This window comes from Aquarana catesbeiana, linkage group LG09, assembly GCF_042186555.1.
Source record: "Aquarana catesbeiana isolate 2022-GZ linkage group LG09, ASM4218655v1, whole genome shotgun sequence".
In the NCBI taxonomy this organism is placed as follows: Eukaryota; Metazoa; Chordata; class Amphibia; order Anura; family Ranidae; genus Aquarana; species Aquarana catesbeiana.
The window spans coordinates 261,053,714-261,080,512 of record NC_133332.1 but is presented as its reverse complement, the minus strand read 5'-3'; the positions used below and the strand labels follow the sequence as shown (position 1 = coordinate 261,080,512).

At 41.5% G+C, this 26,799-nt stretch overlaps 1 protein-coding gene across 3 annotated transcripts in view; it reads left to right on the top strand.

Annotated features, from left to right (window-relative positions):
• The window catches only part of AVPR2 (arginine vasopressin receptor 2), a 218,021-nt gene that overhangs the window by 5,464 nt on the left and 185,758 nt on the right, over positions 1 to 26,799 (top strand). Inside the window, exon 1 of one of the 3 annotated variants that reach the window (XM_073600295.1) lies at positions 2,474 to 2,705. The exons of 1 other annotated variant lie outside the window; for it this stretch is intronic. In XM_073600295.1, coding sequence (XP_073456396.1) covers positions 2,505 to 2,705 — 201 coding nt within the window. In that variant the 5' untranslated portion in view covers positions 2,474 to 2,504. Of the gene's footprint in view, positions 1 to 2,473; positions 2,706 to 26,799 lie in introns of those variants that run through there. One more of the 3 variants, XM_073600297.1, reaches the window with a different exon arrangement.

The window sequence follows — 26,799 nt, the reverse complement described above, 5'->3', positions numbered from 1 at the left end:
AGGGACAATTTAGGCAGGATCCAATTAACCTACCAGCATGTCTTTGGAGTGCGGGAGGAAACCGGAGTACCCGGTGAAAACCCACGCAGGCACAGGGAGAACATGCAAACTCCAAGCAGGTAGTGTCATGGTTGGGATTTGAACCAGTGACGCTTCTTGCCGCCCCATATGCTCATTATGGGATCCATTGCAAAAAAAAAGCACAGAAATAGAGGCAAATACAAGTATACAGCTGCTCTCTCTGCTGCTGCTACTCACTCTGGTCAAAATGGCTGAAATAGTTAAATAACAATGTTTTTTGAGCTTGGGGAGGGTCTTAATGAGGTTATCTTAATAAACGCTTCTAGACGCAAACGCGGCATGCAAACGCGGCAAAATGGGCACTTCTAAATGCTGGTTTCAAGTTCGTTCAGAGGAGTTTGCCCCAGCATCCCATGTACATGGAGCCTAAGAGACGTTTTTCATTTTTACAAGTGCTTCTGGACGCAAACGCGGCTAAACACAGCATGTAAACGCGGCTAAACAGACATTTTTAGATGTCGTTTTCTAGCTGTCAAGTTAAGTCATTCAGCAGAGGTTAAACAACGTCCCGTGTACATGAAGCCTGAAGCTAAAGCGGGACGTACAGCAGTAGAACATCCTTAAAAAAAAGTAATTTTCACAGCTTACATTCTATATTCTAATGGTTAGTTCGGGGAAATTGATGTTCATTTTCAATTGCAATGACGGGAAATTTTGAAGGAGCTGGAAGAAATATTTTTCTCGAATGAATGGCTTCATATGTACACTGCTGCTGGTAAATGGACATTTAGGAGCAGTTGGGTGTATTTTCAGCTGCCCCTGAACTCTCCTCTATGTTATCTTATCAGTACATGTACACAGGTTTGTTTATAGTCCTTTCTAGGCAGTTGAGTTCAGAAGCATTTTTTGGAAAGCAAAAAAATGCGCTCAGGATGACTGTTCAGAGGCATTTGAAATGGCAAACGCCTGTAACAGCTTGTAAATGCGTGCAAACGCGTTAAGTCGTGTTTAGCCAAGTTTCGTTTACAGGCTTTTTTAATTTTTGACTATTTGAAGAAAAAAACGCTTCTAAACACAATCGCGGCATGTAAACACGGCAAAACTGACGTTTTTAAACGTCGTTTACTATCTGTCAAGGTGAATCGTTCAGGGGAGGTTGTAAAACGTCCAGCCTACATTAAGCCTTATGCCCCGTACACACGGTGGAATTTTCCAACGGAAAATGTTCGATGGGAGCTCGTCGTCGGAAAGTCCGACCGTGTGTAGGCTCCATCGGGCATTTTCCATTGGAATTTCTGACACACAAAATTTGAGATCTGGATCTCAAATTTTCCGACAACAAAATCCGTTGTCATAAATTCCGATCGTGTGTACACAATTCCGACGCACAAAGTTCCACGCATGCTCGGAATCAAGCAGAAGAGCCGCACTGGCTATTGAACTTCATTTTTCTCGGCTCGTCATATGTGTTGTATGTCACAGCTTTCTTGACGTTTGGAATTTCCGACAAGATTTGTGTGACCGTGTGTATGCAAGACAAGTTTGAGCCAACATCTGTTGGGAAAAAAAAAAAAAACATGAATTTTGTTGTCGGAAAATCCTATTGTGTGTACAGGGAATTACTGTGAATGTGTTTTTTTTTTTTTTTTTTTTTTTTTTACAAAATGAGTTGACTCAATGATAGATTGAATGTTTTAATGAATGATTTTTTTTTTTTTTACAAACGTTTGAACACACATCTGACCATGTAGACCATATAGATATAAAAATCACAAATGAAACCTTTTGTTCTTTTAAACTCCCACACGCATTAATGAAAACTGACTGGTTTCTGATTATGCATTATCGTAACCACTGCGACAGCCAATCACAGTAATCCTGCGATCAGGTAGCTCTTCCTGCCCCCCCCCCCCAGGTGCAAAAAACAATTTTAAAGAAGTGTTGGGGCTGGGAAGGAAGGGATTAAGGATTATTAAGTTGCAATATATTACATTTTTATTTTTGGGTTTAATACTGATTTACTGTGCAGATTAATATTGATGTGGTTGGTTTAAACATCAATGTTACTTTTACTGTTTCTTTTTCTTTTATTATATATATATATATATATATATATATATATATATATATATATATATATATATATATATATATATATATATATATAAAAAAACATTAACTAGAAATAAAACTATATAATTGTTTATTATTCATTTTTATTTTATTTCAAGTAACATCAATGTTACTTTTTATTTTTATTTTATATATATATATAAAAATAAAAACATTAAATAAAAAATAAAATTATATAAATGTTTATTATTTATTTTTATTTTATTTATTTATGTTTTTCTTTTCTGTGTTAAAACCATTGAAAGGAGTTGTCAAAAGTCAAGAAGTGTGGAAAGCAAATGGTGAGATATGCGATCTATCTGCCAGCCCCTGTACAATGCACCCAGCCCTCCTCCTCCCCTTCCACCCTCATGCAGCTCCCAGTAATAGAGCGTCACTCTGCTGTCAAACACACAACTACACCAGACCCCGGGCACATCAGCCTTTCCCTTTACCTGCTCTGGATCTACAAAGCTGAAGTCAGTGGACTCTGCAAAGCTTCTCCTAGTTCTTGGATTTACATACACAGATGCCAGGACAGAGGACCTAATCCTCTCCATTTACAGTGGAAGGTAAGGGGAATTGTTCTGCTGTCAACACAACTGATAGACTTATCTGTGCAAGGCAAACACTTGGACTGATAAGGATGAAAACTTGCTGCAGAAATACAATGGCTTGCTTTAAAAGTTTAAATGGAAATGTGTCAGTGTGTGCCTGAGGTCAGACATCGGATTGGTGTCATTGTGAGAGGGGTGATTGTGTGTTTAGTGAGGATAATTTGGTATTAATTGGGAGAAAAGAAAGCTTCACTAGAGGGCAACTTAATTACTGGACCTACACAAGCGTTTTTCCCGAGCCACAGCAAAGACGGGAATGCTATTAACGTATTAGCGCACTTTTAGATTGTAAGCTCTTTTGACTAGAGTCCTTCTAACCTTCTTGTCTTATAGCAGTACTGTCTCCCTTTATATAGTAAATTGCAAGCTCCTATGACTAAGGTCTTACTAACGCGCTTGTCTTGTATTGCAATAATACTGTCTGCATTTATGTTGTAAATTGCAAGCTCCTATGACCAGGGTCCGTCTAACCCTTCTGTCTTGTAACAGTACTGTCTCCCTTGTAAGCTCTTGTGACCAGGGTCCTAGTAACCCTCTTGTCTCGTAATAGCACTGTCTCCCTTTATATTGTAAATTGTAAGCTCTTATGACCAGGGTCTTATTAACCCTCTTCTCTTGTAATAGCACTGTCTCCCTTTATATTGTAAATTGTAAGCTCTTGTAACCAGGGTCCTATTAACCCTCTTGTCTCGTAATAGCACTGTCTCCATTTATATTGTAAATTGTAAGCTCTTTTGACCAGGGTCCTACTAACACTCTTGTCTTTTAACAGTACTGTCTTTTTTTATATTGAAAATTGTCAGCTCTTGTGACCAGGGTCTTACTAACCCTCTTCTCTTGTATTGTAATAGTATGCTAGAGAGCGATCAGACTTAAGTGCTGCACCTACACGAACATCATTCCCGAGCCGCCACGAAGACAGAAATGCTATTAACGTATTAGCTCACTTTCAGATTGTAAGCTCTTATGACCGGGGTCCTACTAACCCTCTTGTCTTGCAACAGTGCTTGTCGCCTGTTATATTTTAAAGTGTAAGCTCTTATGACCAGGGTCCTACTAACCACCTTGTCTTGTAACAGTACTGTCTCCCTTTATATTGTAAAGTGCAAGCTCCTATGACCAGGGTCCTACTAAACCTCTTGTCTTGCAACAGTGCTTGTCTCCCGTTATATTGTAAAGTGCAAGCTCTTATGACCAGGGTCTCACTAGCCCTTTTCTCTTATAACAATACTGTCTTCCTTTATATTGTAAAATGTGAGCTCCTATGACCAGGGTCCTACTAACCCTCTTGCCTTGTATTGTAATAGTATGCTATAGAGCGTTTAAACTTAAGTCCTGCACCTCCACAAACGTTCTTCTCGAGCCGCCGTGAAGACAGAAATGCTATTAACGTATTAGCTCACTTTTAGATTGTAAGCTCTTATGACCAGGGTCCTACTAACCCTCTTGTCTTGTATTGCAATGGTACTGTCTTCCTTTTGATTTGTAAATTGTAAGCTCTTATGACCAGGATCCTACTAACCTTCTAGTCTTGCAGCAATATTGTCTCCATTTAGGGCTCGTTCACACCACAAAAACACACACCAGATCCGTTCTGGATATGTTTCTGCATTAACGTTTTTAGCGCATTTTTGATATGTTTCCGGATGCATTCCATGTGCTTTTTTTTTCTTCTTTTTTTCCTGTTTTTTTTTTTTTTTCTTCCCACTATACTAGGGTCCAGTGCATTTTTGATGCGTTCCAGTGTGTTTCACTGCATGTTTTATGCATTTTACTGCATTCCAGTACAGTCCCGCGCAGTAAAAATGCAGCATGTTCTACTTTTTTTTTTTCTGGAACTGACCGCACTGGTGTGAACTAAGCCATTGAAAACCATATAACCTACTTTCCATGCGTTTTTGATGCAGAAAAAAAAACGCACTCGACTGCCTGTGGTGTGAACTGGCCCTTAGAAAGTTCTGCACACTGTTGGCACTATGGAAATCCTGTATAATACTAGGGCAGCACAGTGGCTTAGTGGTTAGCATGCCTGCCTTGCAGAAACAAGGTTCCCCATTCGCAGCCTGGCCAAGATGCTATCTGCATGGAGTTTGCATGTTCTCCCTGTGCTAGCGTGACTTTCTTCCAAAGACATGCCAGTAGGTTAATTAGATCCTGTCTAACCTGGCCCTAGTATGTGTAGTTATGCATTAGAAATGGCCAGGTAGCCTAGACCTAAACCAACATTTAACCCTTGCAGTGCAGGGCTAGACTCCGTTTTTCTTTTCCCCGGAGTTCAGCTTTTATCACGTGAACCCCATTCACTGGACCTTCCCCTAATATATGATAGCACTTCTTAATCCAGAATCTGAGTGTGTAAAACATTACCCCAGAGGTTGTTCTTCAATGTGCAGCTTTGTAGCACTAGGCTCCCAGTATGATGCTGTCTGCATGGAGTTTGCATGTTCTCCCTGTGCTAGCGTGGGTTTCTTCCGGTTTCCTCTCACATGCCAATAGACATGCCTGTAGGTTAACTGGATTCTGGTAAAATTGTCCCCTCTTATGTGTATGTATGCATTAGAAGTTCCTGGGTAACCTAAGCATTTAACCCTTGCAGTACGGAGGCAGACGTCGTTTCTCCTTTCTCTGGAGTTCCCTTGTAATTCTGTGATCCCTATTCACTGGAACATGATGAAATCTAAGATAGTGCTTCAGATTTGAGTGCAAAACATTAACCCAAAGGTTAATCTCCTGTATAGTGCCTTGTAGCACCGGGGTCCCAGGATGTTGCTATCTGTGTGGAGCAGTGGTAGCTGGTGGTGTTTTTTTTTGTTTGGGGGGGGGGGGGGGGGCGAACAGTGCACCCACATTGGATTTAGGTCTGGACTTTGACTGGGACATTCTAACACATAATCATGCTTTGATCTAAACCATTCCATTATAGTTCTGTCTGTATGTTTAGGGTCGTTGTCCTGCTGGAGGGTGAAGGTGAACCTCCGCCCCAGCCTCAAGTCTTTTGCAGGCTCTAACAGGTTTTCTTCTAAGGTTGCCCTGTATTTGGCTCCATCCATCTTCCCATCAACTCTGACCAGCTTCCCTGTTCCTGCTGAAGAAAAACATCCCCACAACATGATGCTGCCACCACCATGTTTCACAGTGGGGATGGTGTGTTCAGGGTGATGTGCAGTGTTAGTTTTCCGCCAAAACATAACGTTTTGTTTTTAGGCCAAATAGTTCAATTTTGGTCTCATCTGACCAGAGCACCTTCTTCCACATGTTTTCTGTGTCCCCCACATGGCTTCTCGCAAACTGCAAACAGGACATTCTTATGGCTTTCTTTCAACAATGACTTTCTTCTTGACACTCTTCCATAAAGGCCAGATTTGTGGAGGGCACGACTAATAGTTGTCCTGTGGACAGATTCTCCCACCTGAGCTGTGGATCTCTGCAGCTCCTCCAGAGTTACCATGGGCCTCTTGGCTGCTTCTCTGATTAATGCTCTCCTTGCCCAGCCTGTCAGTTTAGGTGGACGGCCATGTCTTGGTAGGTTTGCAGTTGTGCCATACTCTTTCCATTTTCGGATGATGGATTGAACAGTGCTCCATGAGATGTTCAAACCCTTTTCAATATTTTTTTATAGCCTAACCCTGCTTTTAAACTTCTCCACAACTTTATCCCTGACCTGTCTGGTGTGTTCCTTGGCCTTCATGATGCTGTTTGTTTACTAAGGTTCTCTAACAAACCTCTGAGGGTTTCACAGCTGTACTTATACAGAGATTAAATTACACACAGGTGGACTCTAATTAGGTGACTTCTGAAGGGAATTGGTTCCGCTAGATTTTAGTTAGGGGTATCAGAGTAAAGGGGGCTGAATACAAATGCATGCCACACTTTTCAAATATTTATTTGTAAAAAATGTTGAAATTTATTTTCCTTCCACTTTACAATTATGTGCCACTTTGTGTTGGTCTATCACTTAAAATCCCAATAAAATACCTTAACGTTTTTGGTTGTAACGTTACAAAATGTTGAAAATTTTAAGGGATATGAATATTTTTTCAAGGCACTGTATGTGTTAGAGACAGGGACCTGAAGCTGGCCATACACTAGATTTTCAAATGAACATTCGTAGGACAATTGCAAAACACATTATTGCGAATTGGTGTGACATTTGGGGTATTAAAACAGGCAGTTAGGAGGTGCAGAGAGACAGACTCACTGATGTTAAGGAGGCGCTTTATGAGATACATCCTCTCCTAGAAAATCTACCCGCTCTACTTGGCCCATTGGGGGCCGCTGCTGGAGGTGAGAGGCTGGGGGAAACAGTTAGGAGATGCACTAGAACGTGCATAGAAGAAAAATACCAGTCACTGCACATTTTTGCACTTTATTCAAAGACTGTCACCTGTGGAAATCACCCATCACAATTGCACTTTTTGTATGGACTATACTGCACTATTGTCACTATTTGGGACAGTATCTCTATTGTGGGATTTTCTGTCCTATTGTATTCAACTTTTTACTTTTATTAATTATTCACTTATAATACACCAGAATGTTTATTAAGTTATGACTGCATTACTATACTATGGATTTTATGGAATATTTTTTCTGACCTTAGAAAATTTTTTTGCACTTTATACTAGTCTATTATATTCATATATTGGTTCACTTATAAGATTCACTTATTTTGTTATCAGCACTAGAAAATATTTGATCTTCAGCTGGCACTTGCGTCACATTGTTAACTTCGCTTATGACTAAGGATTTTTTTGTTGTTGTTCAGCTATTTTGGGCAGCTAGTTTATAATATTCACAGGTCCACTTTTTATTTGTCACTTGATGTGAGGTGGCTTATACAGTCTATTTTATATATTTTTATTTTTCTGAGCATTGAGACAGTCTGTATTTTATTGAGTATTATTGGTATTCACCTACCCATCTTCACCCTGTAGAACTGATCCCTTCTTTGATCAACTTCTATATGGTGACATCTTTCCGAAAGCCTTAAAATTTTTTCTAGCATCGATTATATGTGGCGAAGCCCACTCTACCAATTTCATCCTATATCCTAGATGAGTTTAGTTGTGATTTCGGATTTTCTGTTTGATACTGATTGATGGAGTAGCACCACATATTTTTATTTAATATTCTATCCTAGGGGAGTTGAGTGGACCCATCTGTGTTGGCAGCTCTCTATCGGGTATTTTACCGTCAGTCTCAGAGTTTTCTTGTTCGCATTGTGGGTTTTGCGCACTAGTTCGTATACATTTATATAATGCCCCCTTACTGCCTGTCAAATGCCTCTGGAAAGTAATCTGAATGCGTTCGCTGTTCAGAGATGCGGTAGTTCAGACACAAGTCTAAACTTAGCCTAAAGTTCTGTGTAAACTGTCGGCGTTATATAAATAGCTGTAATAAAGAAATAATCTGTAATACATACTAGAGCTAACTGCAACGATCAATGATCAGTATTATGGAATAGGCGATTAGGTTTATTGTTGAGGGGGGGTTAGGTTTAGGAATTTGCAGATGGCAAACATGCCAGGAGCCACACATTCCCCAGGGGAAAGATAGCCTATCATCCGGTTTGATGGGCTTTTTCCTCTTAGACAAGTTGTCTGGAGCTGTCTGTTGACACAACGCAGAGATACCAGACAGCCCTGGAGAAGCTGTACATGTCAGGTAATAGCCATCAGTTGTCTATAGATAGCTAAAAGGCCAACTCCAGATTCTCATAAAAGTTAATTCACCTTCTTTCTGACTCTGTCCTGGCCAGGAGACAATCGGCATGGAGTTTGCATATTCTCTTTGTGCTTGCGTGGGTTTTCTATGGGTTTTCTCCCACACTCCAAAAACATGCTGGTAGGTTAATTGGCTACTGTCTAATTGCATATGTGATAGGGACCTTAGATTGTAGGCTGAGGGCAAGGACTGCTTATAAATAAATAAATAAATTCAAAATGCAAGTTTCTTGGGAGCTCAGGGTGCCAAGGAACCATCTCTTTGGGGTGTGCCATCAGATAACACTAGATCAGTGGTTCCCATCCTCAGTTCTCAATTTCTACCCCGAAAATCATGGATTTAGGATTTCCTTCACCTTTCTGAGATGCTTTAAATCAATGGTATTGGCTCTGTATTTATGAGAGCTATTTTATCTAAGGGAAGCTCCCAAAACATGACCTGTTGCAGGTACTTAAAGCGAAGGTTCACACAAAAATTTAACCTCCGCTTTTCGGAACCCCCCCCCCCCTCCGGTGTCACATTTGGCACCTTTCAGGATTCGCAGTAGTGTGAACCCAGTCTTATGCCCTGTACTCACGACCGATTTTGCTGTCAGAATAAACTCTGAAGGTTTTTCCAACGGAGTTCCGACGGAATTCCGCTCAAGCTGTCTTCCATACACACGGTCACACCAAATTCTGAGCGTCCAGAACGCGGTGACGTACAACACGTACGTCGGGACTAGAAAACGGAAGTTCGATAGCCAGTAGCCAATAGCTTCCTCTGGTACTTGCTTCAGAGCATGCATCGTTTTTGGTGCGTCGGAACAGCATACAGACGAGCAGTTTTTCCGATAGTAATTTTTTCCGTTGGAAATTTCGACGGTCGGAATATACGATGAAAAGCTCCCATTGGACTCAAGTGTAGAATGTGTGCCATAAACTGACAACGTTATAAAGTACCTATAATCATAATATTAATAATAATATTATGCCTTTGACAAATTGACCAGTATTTTAAGTCACATTCATTAGTCTGTCATATTGGCAAATAAGATATAAAATAGATGTTTTTGAATGTTACATACTCCACATTTATTACCTTTTGTATCTCTTGACCATCCCTCTCAGATTGTAAGCTTTAACGAGCAGTGCCATATGATTCCCGCTGTATTAAATTGTATTGTAATTTTACTGTCCGCCCTTATGTTGTAAAGTGCTGCGTAAACTGTTGACGCTATATAAATCCTGTAAAATAATAATCAAAATAATAATAAACACATTCTGCAAATGGGGACTTCAGTGAATGCATGAACAAGGGTAGATGCCTTTCCAGGATTAGGGTGGATGCCTTTTACCTGATAGCATCCATTGGCTGTGTGAAAATCTGAGTGCCCCTAGGAACTTTCTCCATGCTCAAGTGTATTCCCCTTTAGTATATCAGGCACCATGTATGACTGGTATGTACAATTCACCTCCTAGAAAACTATGGTCTTAAGGGTCCTTTCACATACATGCACTCCACTGCGCATGGGAGCCTACTGATTTGGAGCAGATTTGGAGCAGAACAGGATTAATGTCACTTTTGTGATATCCATGCGCATTCAGGTTTTTTTGTCCACATTTTGAGTGTGGACTGTGGTGGACCTGCGTTGAACCTATGGGCTGCTAAATGAACATAAGGCATCCTCTGATCCTTCACATTTAGGTCTGGAAACACAAAAAAGTGTGCAGTCCTTTTTTTTTTTTTCCTAGACCTGGATGCACTCGGAAGTAGGCAGGCAAGTGCCCATACACCAGCATGGGGTTTCCAATCAAGTCCACCTGAAAAACCGATGGGTGGATTCCATGGATCCCAGGACAACAATTTTGACTATTTAAGCTTCATAAGTACATATGAACGTTTTGATGAGCTTTTTTTTTAATAATGCACTTATTCACAGCCCTGGGTTTGGATTTGGAACTAGTCACAAAATTAATCAGAGAAAAGAATAATAAACAAGGAGTCCTTAGAAGTTGGCACTGGTGGCCAGTCATAGACAAGATGGAAGACCTCTTAGATGTGTACTAGAACTGATTAGAACTATTAGATTGGAAGGTCTCCTGAGCAGGGCCCTCTTAATCCTCTTGTATTTTATTGTATTGTAACTGTATTGTCTCCTTTTATATTGTAAAGCACTGCCTTAAACTGTTGGTGCTATAAGTCCTGTATAATAATAATAATAATTTAGAAAAAAACAACCACTAACTAATAAAATTTTGTTCAAAAGAACATTCATTCAATAATCAAATCATTTGTGGGGTCACATTGACGCTCATTTTTGACCCGCAGCGACGGGAAAATTTTCTTGAGCGACAATAGCATTTGCTGCTTCAAAATCTAATGGTAAAAGCAAAGTACATTTTAACCACTTTCAAATGACATTTATCTAGTAATCAAATTTATTGAGGCTTTTCATACAAACAACATCTACTAGTGTACGTCCAGCTTAAGTCATGTCAATGAAGGCAAAAATGAAAGCGTATTTAAACCTCAAAGCAAAAACTTAATATATTGCGGTTTGCCAGTTCTTAGATGTGGTGGCTGCATTCGTTTTCTTTTTTTTTTGTCTTTTTATTATCACCTAGTAAGTCTGTTATTTTTCAACTTCCTTCAACAGACCAAGCTTTCCAGCAAAAGTGGCAGTTGGAAGGTTGGGACAAAGCATTTATTACTGACAGGGGTACTTACAATGGTCAGCTTGATGTAAAATCTTTATCAGAAAAGGAAAAAGAAAATACTGTAACTGCTAAACATTGTTAGCTGGAGATAAGCTTTAATTTGCTGGTCAAGTCCATTTAAATCTGCTAGTCCATCTAATGCTACCCTCTGCCCAGACTGACAATGCTGCTGTCCAAGGGTGGCGCTGTTGCTCCTCCATAGATAGAGGAGACACCTTAAAACATAAAGTGCCTTTGTTTTTCACCAGGTGAAAATAAAGGAAAATACTTAAAAAACAAAAAAACAAATACAGCCACCACATTTAAGAATTTTTGCTTTAGGGTGAAGGTACACTGTAAAAGAGTATTTAACCGCTATAGCGCGGACCTACTTTGCCGGTAGGGTGTCAATAGACATCCTCCCGTGCTTGAGTGGCCTGTGATCAGCGAGTCTATGAGACTTGGCTGATCACAGATCGATCATGATCACAGGTCGTTCCCAAACCCCTTACCACGTGATCAGCTGTCAGCCAATAACAGCTGATCATGTGATGTAAACAGAGCCGGTAATCATCTATATTTTCTCCTTGTGCTGATAGCATGAAAAAAGCCGATCACCAGTGGCTGTCAGAGGGACATCGGTCCCGATCAGAGAGAGCAGCCACCAGCTAATCTGTGCCCACCTGTGCCACCTACCAGTGCCCACAGTGCCACCTTATTAGATTGTAAGCTCTTCTGAGCAGGGCCCTCTTAATCCTCTTGTATTTTATTGTATTATAACTGTATTGTCTCATTTTTATATTGTAAAGCGCTGCGTAAACTGTTGGCGCTAAATAAATCCTGAATAATAATAATAATAATATCACCAATCAGTGCCTCATCAACAGTGCTGCCCATCAGTGTCACCTACCAGTGCCCACAGTGCCACCTATCAATATCACCAATCATTGCCTCATCAACAGTGCTGCCCATCAGTGTCACCTACCAGTGCCACCTATCTGTGCCACCCATCAGGGCCCATCAGTGCCATCTTATCAGTGGCCATCAGAGCCCCCTTATCTGTCCCCATCAGTGCCTCCTTATCTATGCTTATTAGTGCCCACCAGTGCAGCCTATCAGTGCCCATCAGTGCCGCCTCATCAGCGCATATCAATAAAGGAGAAAAATTACCTGTTTGCACATCTTTTTTTGTTTGTTTAGCAAAAAATAAAAACCCCAGTGGCGATTAAATACCACCAAAAGAAAGCTCTATTTGTGGGAAAAAAATGATAAAAATTTCATTTGTGTACAGTGTTGTATGACCGCGCAATTGTCATTCAAAGAGTGACAGTGCTGAAAGCTGAAAATTGGTCTGGGCAGGAGGGGGGTTTAAGTGCCCAGTAACCAAGTGGTTAATAAAGTCAGCAATGGGTTCACCGGTCTCTGACAAAAGTCCAGAAGTGAATGACTTTGCAAACAAACAATAACAAGAACATTCTTAGCAGTGGTGATAAAGTATCCAGCATGCTGGAAAATGATTGTCTTTTAACCATATATTTAGTTTACAGAAATAATGACTACAATAATAACCAAATAATAATGATCACAAACAGATTTCTTATCAGCTGATGCACATTTTGTAACAATCATTGGTGGGCAGTTGTTATGGGGTCGGACAATTCTTGGTTATTTCACTATAATTTGTTCTAAACAGATTGATTTTTTTTTTGTAGTAATAATCTTACATAACATGCACTTTTGTTTTTTATTTTTTTAAATCCGCTCCAATTTCTCAAACTAATGCTGTTCCAGATTGTACAGTATATGCAAATACATCACACTATTCCCTGGGGAAAGCTGATTATTTATGTAAGAGAAGTTCTCAGTGCAGTGAGATTTTTATATATACCCCGCATGCTGAGTTGTGTATTTGTTTAATAGTTTTCTACCCATTAAAATCTGAAATAATATAAATATGCTACTTTTCAGGCAGCATTCCAATTCATTTTGTTTTCTGTATGTATTGGAAAATACACAGCAGACATGCCATTAATAACGGGGAGCCATTACTCTTCAAATGATCAGACAGTGTGGGCTCCCACTGTGTGAACAGATGTATACTATGTGCACAACAAAATTGTCATCTCCTGCTCTTGAAGGCTGACTTTCTTTTTAAACTAAGTCCTTGACTTTTGTCATTTTGAAATGTTATTATTATCTACTGGCATATTAAAAAAAAAAAAAAAAACTAGAAACAGTTTGCCCATTCTAGAACAGGCAAGGTTGGGGACGTTGCAAAGAATGTTAAAGGGAAATTATGTGCAGGAGAGAAATGAGGAAGGTATGACAGTGGGCACTATGTGGTAAGAGTGGAGTGCTGAGGGCATAGCAAAGGGCACGATGTGCAGGAGTGGAGTGTAGAGGTTATGACAGGCAGTATATGCGGGAGAGGTATGACAATGGGCAGAATGTGCAGTAGAGTACGGAGGGCATAACATCGAGCAATAGGTGCGGGAGAGGTGTGCAGAGAGTATACCAGTGGGCACTATGTGAAAAAGAGTTCATATGGTATGAAAATGGGCAGTGTGCACAGGAGAGGAATGTGGAGGGTCTGACAGCAGATAATATGTGCAGGAAAAAAATATGAAGGGCATGACAGTGGGTAGTATGTGCAGGAGAGCAGTTCGAATGGTATAACATTGGGCAGAATGTGCAGTAGAGGGGTGTGGAGGTTATGACAGAGGGAAGTATGTACAAGACAGGTGTGCAGTGGGTATCGTAATGGGCAGGGTGTGCAGGAGAGGAGTGTGGAGGGCATGACAAAAGACAATATGTGCAGGAAAAGAGTGTAAACGGTATGACAGTAGGCAGTATTGCAGAAGGGGAGTGTGGAGGGCATGTCAGCAGTCAATACATGCAGGAGAGGAGCGCCGAGAGCATAGCGGTGGGCAGTATGTGCAAGAGTGGAGTGCAGAAGGTATGAGAGTAAACATTATGCACAGGAGAGGTGTGCAGAAGGTATGACAGTGGACAATATGTGCAAGAGAGGATGCAGAGGCTATAGCAATGGGCATACTGTAGCTGTACAAGAGAAATGTGGAGGGTATGGCAATGGGCATACTGTAGCTGTACAAGAGAAATGTGGAGGGTATGGCAATGGGCATATGTGTAGTAGAGGAATGTGGAGGGTATTACAGTTGCCAGTATCTGCAGAAAAGTGTGGAGGGTATGAGTTAGCACGTATTGGTTGAACTAGAGGTGTCTTTTTTCAACCTGACTAACTATGTAAGTATAAGTATGTGCAGGAGAGGAGTGGGGAGTGCTGGGGAGAGAAGTCTGTTACATTTGTTTGTAGTCAGCTGACTGGGTATGTTGGAGAAAGTGGTGTAAAATGTCAGCGGACGGGGGGGATACAATGTACTCATGTTTTACAATGGGTAAGCAAGCGGGGTGAGCTTGGCGGGTCTTCAGTAGGAATCAGTGGCGATATATGGCCAGTCATTGTAACAACCATTTATATTATAAATATGGCTATTATGCTAATGAGACAATGACGAATGAGAATTCAAGATATGTAGTGAATGTGATTTGATTCAACAAATACCCTACATAAAAATGGCAAGGTCTAATGGGCATTCACCAGCAAATAAGCGATTGTGACTGGTGACCTGATCGATCACTGCATTTTAGATATGCCTAAAAGTTTATGAGTATCATAAACTTCATGTGTGTGTATGTCACCTGAAATATTAGATTACATCCCCTTTTATGCTATTATTATATCTAGTACAGCCATTCTCAACCAGGGTTCTGTGGAATCCTAAGGTTCCTCCAGAGGTTGCTAGGGGGTTCTTTGAGCTGTGGCTAATTGACCTTCCATCTGATAGCGCCTGGGTAGTTCCAGGTCCAACACCACTTGGCAGAGCCAGCGGCATGACACCAGTTAGCTTTTTTTTACGTTTGTAATGGAGGCATCCTTACCAACACTGTAATGCCGTGTACACACTGGCGGACTTTTCGGCATCAAAGGTCCAACGGTCTTTCCGATGGACTTTCGACGGACTTTTGAGGGACTTCCGACGGACTTTCGAACGAACGGACTTGCACACACATAATCACACCGTGATGACGTACGACCGGACTAAAATAAGGAAGTTGATAGCCAGTAGCCAATAGCTGCCCTAGCGTCAGTTTTCATCCGTCGGAGTAGCATACAGACAAGCGGATTTTTTGACCGGACTCGAGTCCGTCGGAAAGATTTGAAACATGTTCCAAATCTAAAGTCCGTCTGATTTTTGACCGAAAAAGTCCGCTGCAGGTCCAATGAAGCCCACACACGGTCGAAAAGTCCGCCTGTGTGTACACGGCAGAAGTGGTGCATTCTGCCCACTGACCCCAAACATTTTTTTTAGGGTTCCTCTGGGTTGAAAGATTGAGAAAGGCTAATCTAGTAGATTCATTATCCATAGGGTTTGGAACATGGAGTAAATCACTACACATTTATTAACTATAATTTAGATGCTAAAAATAAAATTAATGCTTTAAAATTAAACCTGAATTTTCATGCACCATCTTTCTCATTCCCATGTACACGAGGTCGCATAGCAGTGATTAATGTCAGTGGGAAAGGCATTATTTTTTTTTAATGCATCTGAAACCTTCAACACCCAATCAGTTAACTATAGGCAGGATGTGAGATTATTTTCATTGATTGATGAGGGTGACTGCACTTTTCACTTGTACAGTGTGAAAAGTGCGGCATGCATTTGTACTCAGTCAATACTGCGTAGGACTACCTTTCCCTGCAATTACAGCTGCAAGTCTTTTTCGGTATGTCTTTACACATCTGCAGAGTGAAACTTTTGCCCATTCTTCTTTACAAAATAGCACAAGCTCTGTCAGATTGGATGGAGAGCATCTGTGAATAGCAATTTTTAAGTCTTGCCACAGATTCTCAATTGGATTTAGGTCTGCACTTTTATTATTATTATTCTACAGGATTTATATAGCGCCAACAGTTTACGCAGCGGTTTACAACATTAGGGCAGACGGTACAAGTACAATACAATTCAATACAGGAGGAATCAGAGGGCCCTGCTCGTTAGAGCTTACAATCTAGGAGGGAGGGTCAAGTTATACAAAAGGGTAATAGCTGTGGGGGATGAGCTAATGGAGAAAATAGTGCAGTTGTTAGATGGAGGCAGGATAGGCTTCTCTGAAGAGGAAAGTTTTCAGGGATGGCCTAAAAGTGGATACATTTGGAGACAGTCTGACAGATTGGGGTAGGGAATTCCAGAGGGTGGGCGAGGCTCGGGAGAAGTCCTGGAGGCGGATATGGGAGGAGGTGATGAGGGAGCTAGAGAGCAGGAGGTCTTGGGAGGAACAGAGAGGGCGATTAGGTTGGTATTTTGAGACTAGGTTAGTGATGTAGCTGGGGGCAGAGTTGTGGATGGCTTTGTAACTTATTGTTAGTATTTTGAATTTAATTCGTTGGGCGAGTGGCAGCCAATGGAGGGATTGGCAGAGAGGGGTAGCAGACGCTGAGCGGTTTGTAAGGTGGATGAGTCTGGCAGCAGCATTCATGAAGGACTGAAGGGGGGATAGTCTATTTAAAGGTAAGCCAATGAGGAGGGAATTGCAGTAGTCAAGGCGAGAGATAACCAGGGAGTGAATCAGGAGCTTTGTGGTTTCGTTGGTTAGAAAGGGACGTAGTTTAGAGATGTTGCGGAGGTTGAGGCGGCAAGCTTTGGAAAGTGATTGGATGTGGGGCCTGAAAGGAGAGTTCAGAATCCAGGATAACACCTAGTACCCTGACATGTGGGGACGGGTGGATGGTTTTGCCATTGCTCTTGACAGAGAAGTCAGGGGAAGAGGCACGTGGGGGAGGAAATATAAGCTCGGTTTTGGACAAGTTGAGTTTGAGGAAGTGGTGTGACATCCATACAGATATGTCGGTTAGTAAGTTAGTGATACGTGAGGAGACTGATGGAGTGAGTTGAGGGGTGGAGAGATAGATTTGATTGGGCCATTCGAAAACATGGATATGCTTTGATCATTCTAAACCATTCCATTGTAGCTCTGGCTGTATGTTTGGGGTCGTTGTCCTGCTGAAAGGGGAACCTCCTCCCCAGTCTCAAGTCTTTTGCAGAATCTAGCAGGTTGTCTTCTAAGATTGCCTTGTATTTGGCTCCATCCATCTTCCCATCAACTCTGACCAGCTTCTCTGTCCCTGCTGAATAAAAGCATCCCCACACCATGATGCTGTCATGTTTCATGGTGGGGATGATGTGTTCAGGGTGATGTGCAGTGTTATTTTTTTTCACCACACATTTGCTTTTAGGCCAAAAAAGTTCAGTTTTGGTCTCATATGACCAGAGCATCTTCTTCCACATGTTTGCTGTGTCCCCCACATGGCTTCTCCCAAACTGCAAATGGGACTTCTTATGGCTTTCTATCAACAATATCTTTCTTTTTGCCACCCTTCTATAAAGGCCAGATTTGTGGAGAACACAACTAATAGTTGTCCTGTGGACAGATTCTCCCACCTGAGCTGTGGATCTCTGCAGTTCCTCCAGAGTTACCATGGACCTCTCGACTGCTTCTCTGGTTAATGCTCTATTTGCCCGGCCTGTCAGTTTAGGTGGACGGCCATGTCTTGGTAGGTTTGCAGTTGTGCCATACTCTTTCCATTTTCAGATGATGAATTGAACAGTGCTCCATGAAATGTTCAAAGCTTCAGATTTTTTTTTATAACCCAACCCTGCTTTAAACTTCTCCACAACGTTATCCCTGACCTGTCTGGTGTGTTCCTCAGCCTTCATGATGCTGTTTGTTTAATAAGGTTCTCTAACAAAGCTCTGAGGGCTTTACAGAACAGCTGTATTTATACTGAGATTAAATTAGACAGAGGTGGATTCTATTTACTAATTAGGTGATTTCTGAAGGCAATTGGTTCCCCTAGATTTTAGTTAGGGGTATCAGAGTAAAGGGGGATGAATACAAATGCACGCCACACTTTTCACATATTTATTTGTAAACAATTTTGAAAACCATTTATCCTTTTCCTTCCACTTCACAATTATGTGCCAGTTTGTGTTGGTCTATCACATAAAATCCCAATAAAATACATTTACATTTTTGGTTGTAACATGACAAAATGTGGAAAATTTCAAGGGGTATGAATACTTTTTCAAGGCACTGTATTAAAGCTCCCTGTGTCTATCTATCTATCTATCTATCTATCTATCTATCTATCTATCTATCTATCTATCTATCTATCTATCTCCAATCACTCTGCCAAAAGATCAATATCGAATTTCCTGACACACGCACTCACCATTATTTAACAGCTAAATAGCAGTACTTCTTAGAACAGAGGGAGGAAACCAGATCACCCATAGGAAACACAATTATTCACTACAGCAAAAGTCGGTACATTATAATTATGTTCTTTTGGTTGGAGAATGTTCTGTGTTTGATCATTTGGAGAATTCAGATTAATATGCTGTAGATATCAGTAAAAAAAAAACTCTGAACCAAATATTTTAGGTTTGAGCTGTATGGATAGTTTTGAGGTTAAACTACACCTATCATTTTGCCTATATAAAGGTTAAGTTCACCTGTCCCAGAAAACAGTGTATGCACTCAAGGGGCCACATTCGAACGTTGACACATCCGGACCATCCATCACCAGCTCTCTCCTGACCCACTCTGGAGCCCCGGCCCCCCGGGAAGTATCCACAGTCTGACTCAGAAGCCTTTGCTTTCCACTATACAATGTGAGTGCATTGTGTATTACTGATGTTTTATTCCTTATTCAAAAAAATGGTGTTGCACAAGGAGCCGGTGCGCTCAAGGGGCCCCAGTAGATATTAAAAAACTGAGCAGCTTTGCAAAATGTTTAATTATTGTATTGTCAAAATTGGCCCAAAAAACTCCAGGTTAGCAACCTCCATGTCCCGGCTTGTTGCTAGGACGTGAAAACTGTTGCTTGCTCAAGCCCAACGTTACAGCAGAAAAAACATATGGTTTTCAAAACCTTGCAACAAGACAAGGTGTAGAGTACTCTACAGTAAATGGGAGTATTTTAGCCAAGGGATCCCAAATGTTCTACAGGTACAAGATTACAATGAATAAATACAGTAAAACCTTGGATTGCGAGCATAATTCGTTCCAGAAACATGCGTATAATCCAAAGCACTTGTATATCAAAGCGAATTTCCCCAAAAGAAATAATGGAAACTCAGATGATTTGTTCCACAACCATTTATTCATAAATCCTTCAGTTTATAGTCCATATAAAAAGATTATAGCAATGTGATAGGTTGTGTAACCATAAAATGTCCATCCACAAATGGAAGTGGGTATAGAAGCAATATCCATTAGGAGCTACAGAGTATAAAAGAGAAGATTGGCTACTCCAAGTGTAGCAATATGGTTGCATTTAATGAAAGTACAACATTTAGCAACTCACATGGTCGATGATTAAAGGAGGCACATCTAAGTATTCGGGGATCCAGGGTAAAGCTGTCCCCAGACCATCCTCCACACCGCCGGCTCTCACCACTGTCAGTCTGCAATCGTGACCGGGAAGACTACCCTGCAGTAAAGTGATCTGAAAGCGAGGCTTGAACCACTTGTAGAGCGCAGCGTGGAAGGGATGACGCCGATGGCGGTGCAGAGGAAGGTTTATGTGGACAGCTTTACCCCGGAAGTCTGCATACTTAGATGTGCCTTATTTAATCATCCACCATGTGAGTTGCTAAATGTTGTACCTTCATTTAATATAACCATATTGCTACACTTAAAGGCGCCTCTCTTCTCTTTTATACTCAGTTGTGACGTGATGCTACTTGTATATCAAGACATCGCTTGTATATCAAGTCAACATTTATTTAAGAATTTTGCTTGTTTTGCAAAACGCTCTCAAACCAAGTTACTCTCAAACCAAGGTTTTACTGTATTTTACAAAGCTGCGCTGTTTCTAATATCTACTAGACCTCCTTGAATGCATAGACTGTTTTCTGGAAAAAGTAAACTTAACCTTTAAAGTGTTACTAAACCCACACCAGTAAAATCAGTCTGTATTACAGAGCCATAGGGACATTCTGCACATGCTCAGTTTGGTGTTTATTGCTAGAGAGTTTTTTTTTTTTGGAAGGGTGCATGTGATCAGCACAGGGCCATTCAGCATTGTCCAGAAGGATGGTTAGGGGTCATGCAGCCTCATAGGACAGTCAGAGGAGAATGAAAACTCCTCCTACAAGCTTAGCCAGTGCTCAAGTCACAAGACTTCTATATACTGCTGATGAGAAAAGGTATTTAACAGTTACTAGTTACTAAAATAATTGCATTTCCATGTTCTGTGTACAGTGGGAGACCAGATATGGTGAATTCAGGGTCCTAGGTTTAGTAACACTTTAAGACAAAGTGACAGGTTCACTTGATAGGCCTATTCCCCTTCCACTAATACTTTCACCACACTTTCCTGATTCCCTGTTTACCTGCTTAATACTTCCATATATGGGAGAACATATGCTGTCTCCTGTCAGTGGATAGTACCAGTACCCTCAGTGACCAGTGTTCATTGTATGTGCATTAACCCCTCTGTGACCATTTTCAAGTCCAAACACATTAACCCCATTGTCTTCAGTGTACAATAGACCTGAAGCAAAAAAAATAAAAACAGAAAATACAGCTATAAGCTCCACATGACAGAGTTGAAAGGAGGGCCTGTTTTTTTAATGGGTTTATTGACTGAAGGGAGGTTAGGTAAAAAGTAGGGCTGCAACTAACGATTATTTTCATAATCGATTAGTTGGCCGATTATTGTGTCGATTAATCGGTTAATAACCTTAAAACAAAGTGTGGTGTATAATTTAGTTAATATGTAAAGTTTTAAAAAAAGGCAATTTATTCTCAAATATCACTATGGAGTGGTAAATATAAATAACCATGTGGTTAGGGAGTAAAATATCGAATCCACTCTGAGAATAACAGACAGAAGAGATATACTATAGGGTGAATCTGGTAAATATCATCAGACTCACAGATCAAATTTTTTTATTAAAAAACAAACAAGGTCTTCCTTCAAAAAAAATTTCATTTTAAGAACGTTCATTCGATTTTATAATCGTTAGTGGGGTCAAATCGACGTTCGTTTTCAACCACAGTGACGCGAAAATTTAGAAATAGAAAACTTCTTGGTCAAAGGAATTTTCAGACAGTGTATGTGGTTTTCGTTCAGAAATTACTTTCATTTTAAAAACAGAAGGTTAAAAACAAGTGAAAATTTCAAACAACATTCTTTCATTCAGCGAATGTACAAAGATTTTTCGTCTGAATATTCTTGTCTGAAAATTGATCCGTGTGGCCAGCATAAGGCTCGGTACACACCTATGCAGTTTGCTTTTATGTTTAGTAACATAATGGGGGTTAAAAAAACTAAAATTAGCCCTTTATAGTACAAAAAAAGCAGATAATCACTACTGTAAGGGGTTCATTTTTTTACTGTAGACCTGTGAAAGTAATATTTACAGTAGCGATTTGCTCTTTTTGTACTATAAAGGGCTCATTTTAGTTTTTTTTATCCTCATTATGTTACTGGCCGATTAATCGATTATGAAAATAGTAATCGATTAATTTCATAATCGATTAGTTGTCGATTAATCGATTAGTTGTTTCAGCCCTAGTAAAAAGGCACTTATCATATCGGAAGGCTGAGGCATGGATGTGTAGCACCTTCTACCTAGTGTAGGCGCTAGAGTGAGATTTTTCTGTAGTGCAGGTAAATTTAGGCAGGCTTGCTAAAAGCTAGGTCTGTTTGTTTTGATCTGTGGGCTTGGAGTGGCCTGAAGTAGGCTGGTGACTCACAGCTAGTTTCACCTTTTGGTTACCTCCCTTCTGCTTCTAGAGGCTTCTAGAAGGAAGGTGGGGAAGAAGGGTGGAGCTGTCTGGGGTGTTCTAAAGGAGCCCTGACCAATCCCCAACTTAGATTGGCAGCGGGCAGGCCTCTTCAAACACCTAGGGTCAGCCCAGCTTGGGAGGAGTCGTTCGGGTGGAAGAACTGGAGTAATAGGCTGACGGGGCCTTGGAGGAAGCCCCCCAGGAACCCCACACAACCCAAGGGGTGTCCTAAACAGGAGCAGGAGAGGACCGTGGGGAATACTCCAGGAGGGATCCATCAGGTGTCGGTGAGTGACAGGCACGGTCAGGAGAGCTGGGAGAGGCATGCCCGAGTGGACTGGGAGTGTGCAGTCAGAGATGGATGTAGAGCCAGCGGGAAAGACTGTAATGTTACTGGCAGTGAAGTTGGGCCACTGCAGCTGGGAGGGCTGTCAGGGTCTGCAACGGGCTGACTGGGATTAGTAGTCCACCAAAGAGGGCAACTAGCACCAGGACTTTCTTTGCTACACCATAGGGGCCCGCGGTCCCTGCCTGTAATAAGGTACTTTTGCTAAGGCCTTGCTAGAACTAGAAGTCAGGCCTAGCCATGTGCTAGCTGTGCCAGAAGAACTGTGCTGGAAGGAGAAGGAGAGATAGTCTGAAGCAAGTGTTGTACAGGAGGAAAATATCTAAATGTCCCAAACCATGCAAAAATCTTTTTCCTGGGCATCCCATGAATTCCTTAACCCCATCCAAGTGTTGATCCCTCAATAAAATACAAAAACAAAGCTGATGAACTTGCTCATAGTTGGTATTCATGTGAGGAATATTTCCTCATCTTTTGTGTCAGTGGGAGGAATGCTGCCCTATCATTGCTGTCGGTGGGAGAAATAGTGCCCCATCATTGGTATCAGTGGGATCATTGGTATCAGTAGGAGAAATAGTGCCCCAAGATTGGTGTCAGTAAGAGGAGCAGTGGCTGAGCATTGTTGTCAGTGAGAAGAATAGTGCCCCTATCATTGGTGTCAGTAAGAAGAATAGTGCCCCTTTATTGGTGTCAGTGGGAGGAATGCTGCCTTATCATTGCTGTCAGTGGGATGATTGTGCCCTATCATTGGTATCAGTGAGAGGAATGGTGCCCCATCACTGATGTCAGTGGGAGGAAGAGTGCCCAATCATTGCTGTCAGTGGGAGGAATACTGCCCCATTATTGATGTCAGTAGAAGGAATAGTGCCTTGTATCAGTGAAAAGAATAGTGTCCCAAGGGCCAGATAAAGGCAAGCAAAGGCTAACATCTGGCCCCCAGGTCCCAGTTTGAAGACCACTGTTCTATTCTAATGAAACATTAATCTTTCAGTGACCAGTCCCCAGTGTACTTGCGTAAACCCCTCAGTGAACATTTTCCATGAGCATTAATTCCGTAATGATTGACACACACCTTCTGCTTCAGGACACCAAGGCATCATCTCTTTTACGCTTTTCTACTGCCCGTGCTATTAAGCCTTGTTCCCACGAAAGTCTGCCCAAAAAAAAAAAAAAAAAAAAATACACTCCTGGGAGTGTTGATCTCTGACACTCAACCCAGCTTTCAATGGGTCTGCCTGCTGATCTTCCCATCAATGCAGGGTACAGTTGGAAAAATAAAATAGTTGGGATCTACACAACAATTAGGACAATAAACTATACAATACACAACATATTAAATAGAGTGCAGGGGTCGTTGGTTATACATGTTCATATTGAAAACAATGTATTTCCTCTTGTCTATGGAATTTTCTGTGTTCAATTGCATCATTGCATAGCAATGTATGTGGTTCAAGTGGGAAAACCTGTGCTAGGAGAAGTGTCTGTGAATTGATAGCCCTCAAAAAAGGCGAGAGAGTCCTTATAGTGTTGTAATTCAACAATGATGATATGCTGCACAAAAAGTTCTGGAGAAATAAAAGATTGTAACTTGCTTTCTGAGAGGTTGTCTGATGTGTGTGTGTGATAGTGCTGGACTAATAGAAGTGAGGATTGGTTCTGATGGTTATACAATAGAGAGATGAAAGGTGCAGCACTCTCAACAGAGGCAATCCAATCCTATTGTGCAGTCTGCAGCACAGGTGCCAAGGCTCAGTGCGTCTTCTCACACTAAATACAATATATAAGAGAGAAAAGGCGGTAACTCCAAAACCCTTGATACAAAAAAATTCATTGGCTACATTTGAGCATTAAAAAGCAAACAGTTGACGCGTTTCGGCGTGAGCCTTAGTCATGACAAACAAACATTTCAGTTGTTTGCTTTTTAATGCTCAATAATTTTTTGCATCAAGGACTTTGAAGTTGCCGGCTGTTCTCTCTTATAGCTTATACCATAGAGTGCGCGATCAACAGGTTGGGTCAGATCGAAGTAAAAGGCATCTCCTCCAGTCTAGAAGTACAGGTGCTGGCAATGCTGTGGCAATTAGTCATCAAAAGGAAGTTCTGGACTGCTGCACTCCAAAAAATATATTTGCCTTTATTTAATAAAGTGTCATCCAAAATACAAAATACAGGTCACAACAAAGTGGAAAGCTTACGCGTTTCGCACTACAATGAGTGCTTAGTCATAGCTAAGCTATGCCTTGCTTAGCTATGACTAAGCACTCATTGTAGTGCGAAACGCATGCAATTCCCAGGTTTTAGGTTTAGGGCCACATTAAAGGGCCCTGGTGTAGGTGGACCTGGTTCTGGTTCTAGGCTGCTACCTCTCTGATTGTGACAAAAAGAGCATTCAGCAGTTGAAAAAACTCTGGAGTGGGTTTTGAGGAGCACAGCTCCTAACTTATACTAGGAATACCTTCCCCAGAGTTTATTTGGAGAGGTTGGGAATGACCAGATCTGCTGGTATCCCCATGCCTTGAGATACCTGATCCTAGGTCGTGACAGGGGACATCAGGATGACGTGGTGAGCTTTTTTAAGTGATGCAACCAAAAAAAATCTGTCAAGTGCTGATGCAGCAGAGGTGCCCATGATATCATATATTGATATTAATAGAGTGGTTGGAGTCATCATGATAAGAGTAATGAACAATTAGATTTACTTGATACACCAAAAAGGACACGTTTCAGGACTAAAACTGCCACATCCTTAGTTATGTGGTGTTGCACAACAGTCATAAACTTGGACTTGATATACAAGCTATGTCTTGATATACATATAGCGTCAAGTCACAACTGAGTATAAAAGAGAAGAGAGGCGCCTCTAAGTGTAGCAATATGGTTACATTTAATGAAGGTACAACATTTAGCAACTCACATGGTTGGACTTGATGGACTTGTGTCTTTTTTCAACCTTGCCTACTATGTAACTATGATTAAAACAGGCACATCTAAGTATGCAGTATGCAGACCGCCATCAACGTTATCCCTTCCACTCTGCGCTCCAGGAGCGCTGCAAGACTCGCTTTTAGATTGCTCTACTGCAGGGTAGTCTTCCCACACACAATTGCAGATTGACATCGGTGAGAGCCGGCGGCGTGGAGGACGGTCTATGTGGACAGCTTTACCCGGGATGCCTGCATACTTGGATGTGCCTGTTTTAATGTAACGATATTGCTACGCTAATGCCGTGTACACACGACTGGACTTTTCGACCAAACTGGTCCGACAGAACGAATCCGTTGGACAATTCAGTCGTGTGTGGGCTTCATCGGACCTTTTCTGTCGAAAAATCTGTCGGACTTTAGAAATAGAACATGTTTCAAATCTTTCCGACGGACTTGAGTCCGATCGAAAAATCTGTTCGTCTGTATGCTAGTCCGACGGACAAAAAAAGGACGCAAGGGCAGCTTCGAATCGATCGGACGTTGGTGTGATCGTGTGTAGGCAAGTCCGTTTCATTGGAACTCCGTCAAAAAGTCCTTCGGAGTTCAGTCCGACGAAAAGCCCGGTCGTGTGTACACGGAATTAGGCTACTAGACTGGGGCGTTGTGGGCGTCGGCAGTAAAGCTATATTTAGCGCCACTTTATCGTCGTTTTAGCGGCGCTATTTGGCTAGCGGGGAGGTTTTAACCCCCGCTAGCGGCCGAAAAGGGGTTCAAACCGCCCGCTGCTGCGGTGCTTTGCGGCGCTACCCCATTGTTTTCAATGGGAGGGGGCGCTTTAGGAGTGGTGAATACACCACTTCTATAGCGCTGCAAAGATGCGGCTTGCAGGACTTTTTTGACCGTCCTGCAAGCACCACTGGAGACACAGGAGAGGCGCTTTACAGGTGCTATTTTTAGTAGTAGTGCCTTGATGGATTTTGCTTGTGGAGGTTGCCATTTGTAAATGGACATTTTATGGTTGCACAACCTATCACATCGCTATAATCTTTTTATATGGACTATAAACTGAAGGACTTATGAGTAAATGGTTGTGGAACGAAGCATCCGAGTTTGCATTATTTCTTATGGGGAAATTCGCTTTGATATTTATTTATTTCAGGTACTTATATAGTACTGTCAATTTACGCAGCGCTTTACATATACATTGTACATTCACATCAGTCCCTACCCTCAAGGAGCTTACAATCTAAGGTCCCTAACTCACATTCATACATATTAGGGACAATTTAGACAGGATCCAATTAACCTACCAGCATGTCTTTGGAGTGTGGGAGGAAACCGGAGTACCCGGAGGAAACCCACGCAGGCACAGGGAGAACATGCAAACTCCAGGCAGGTACTGTCGTGATTCGAACCAGCTGGGATTCGAACCAGCGACCCTTCTTACTGCTAGGTGAGAGTGCTACCGCTACACCACTGTGCCGCCCATATGA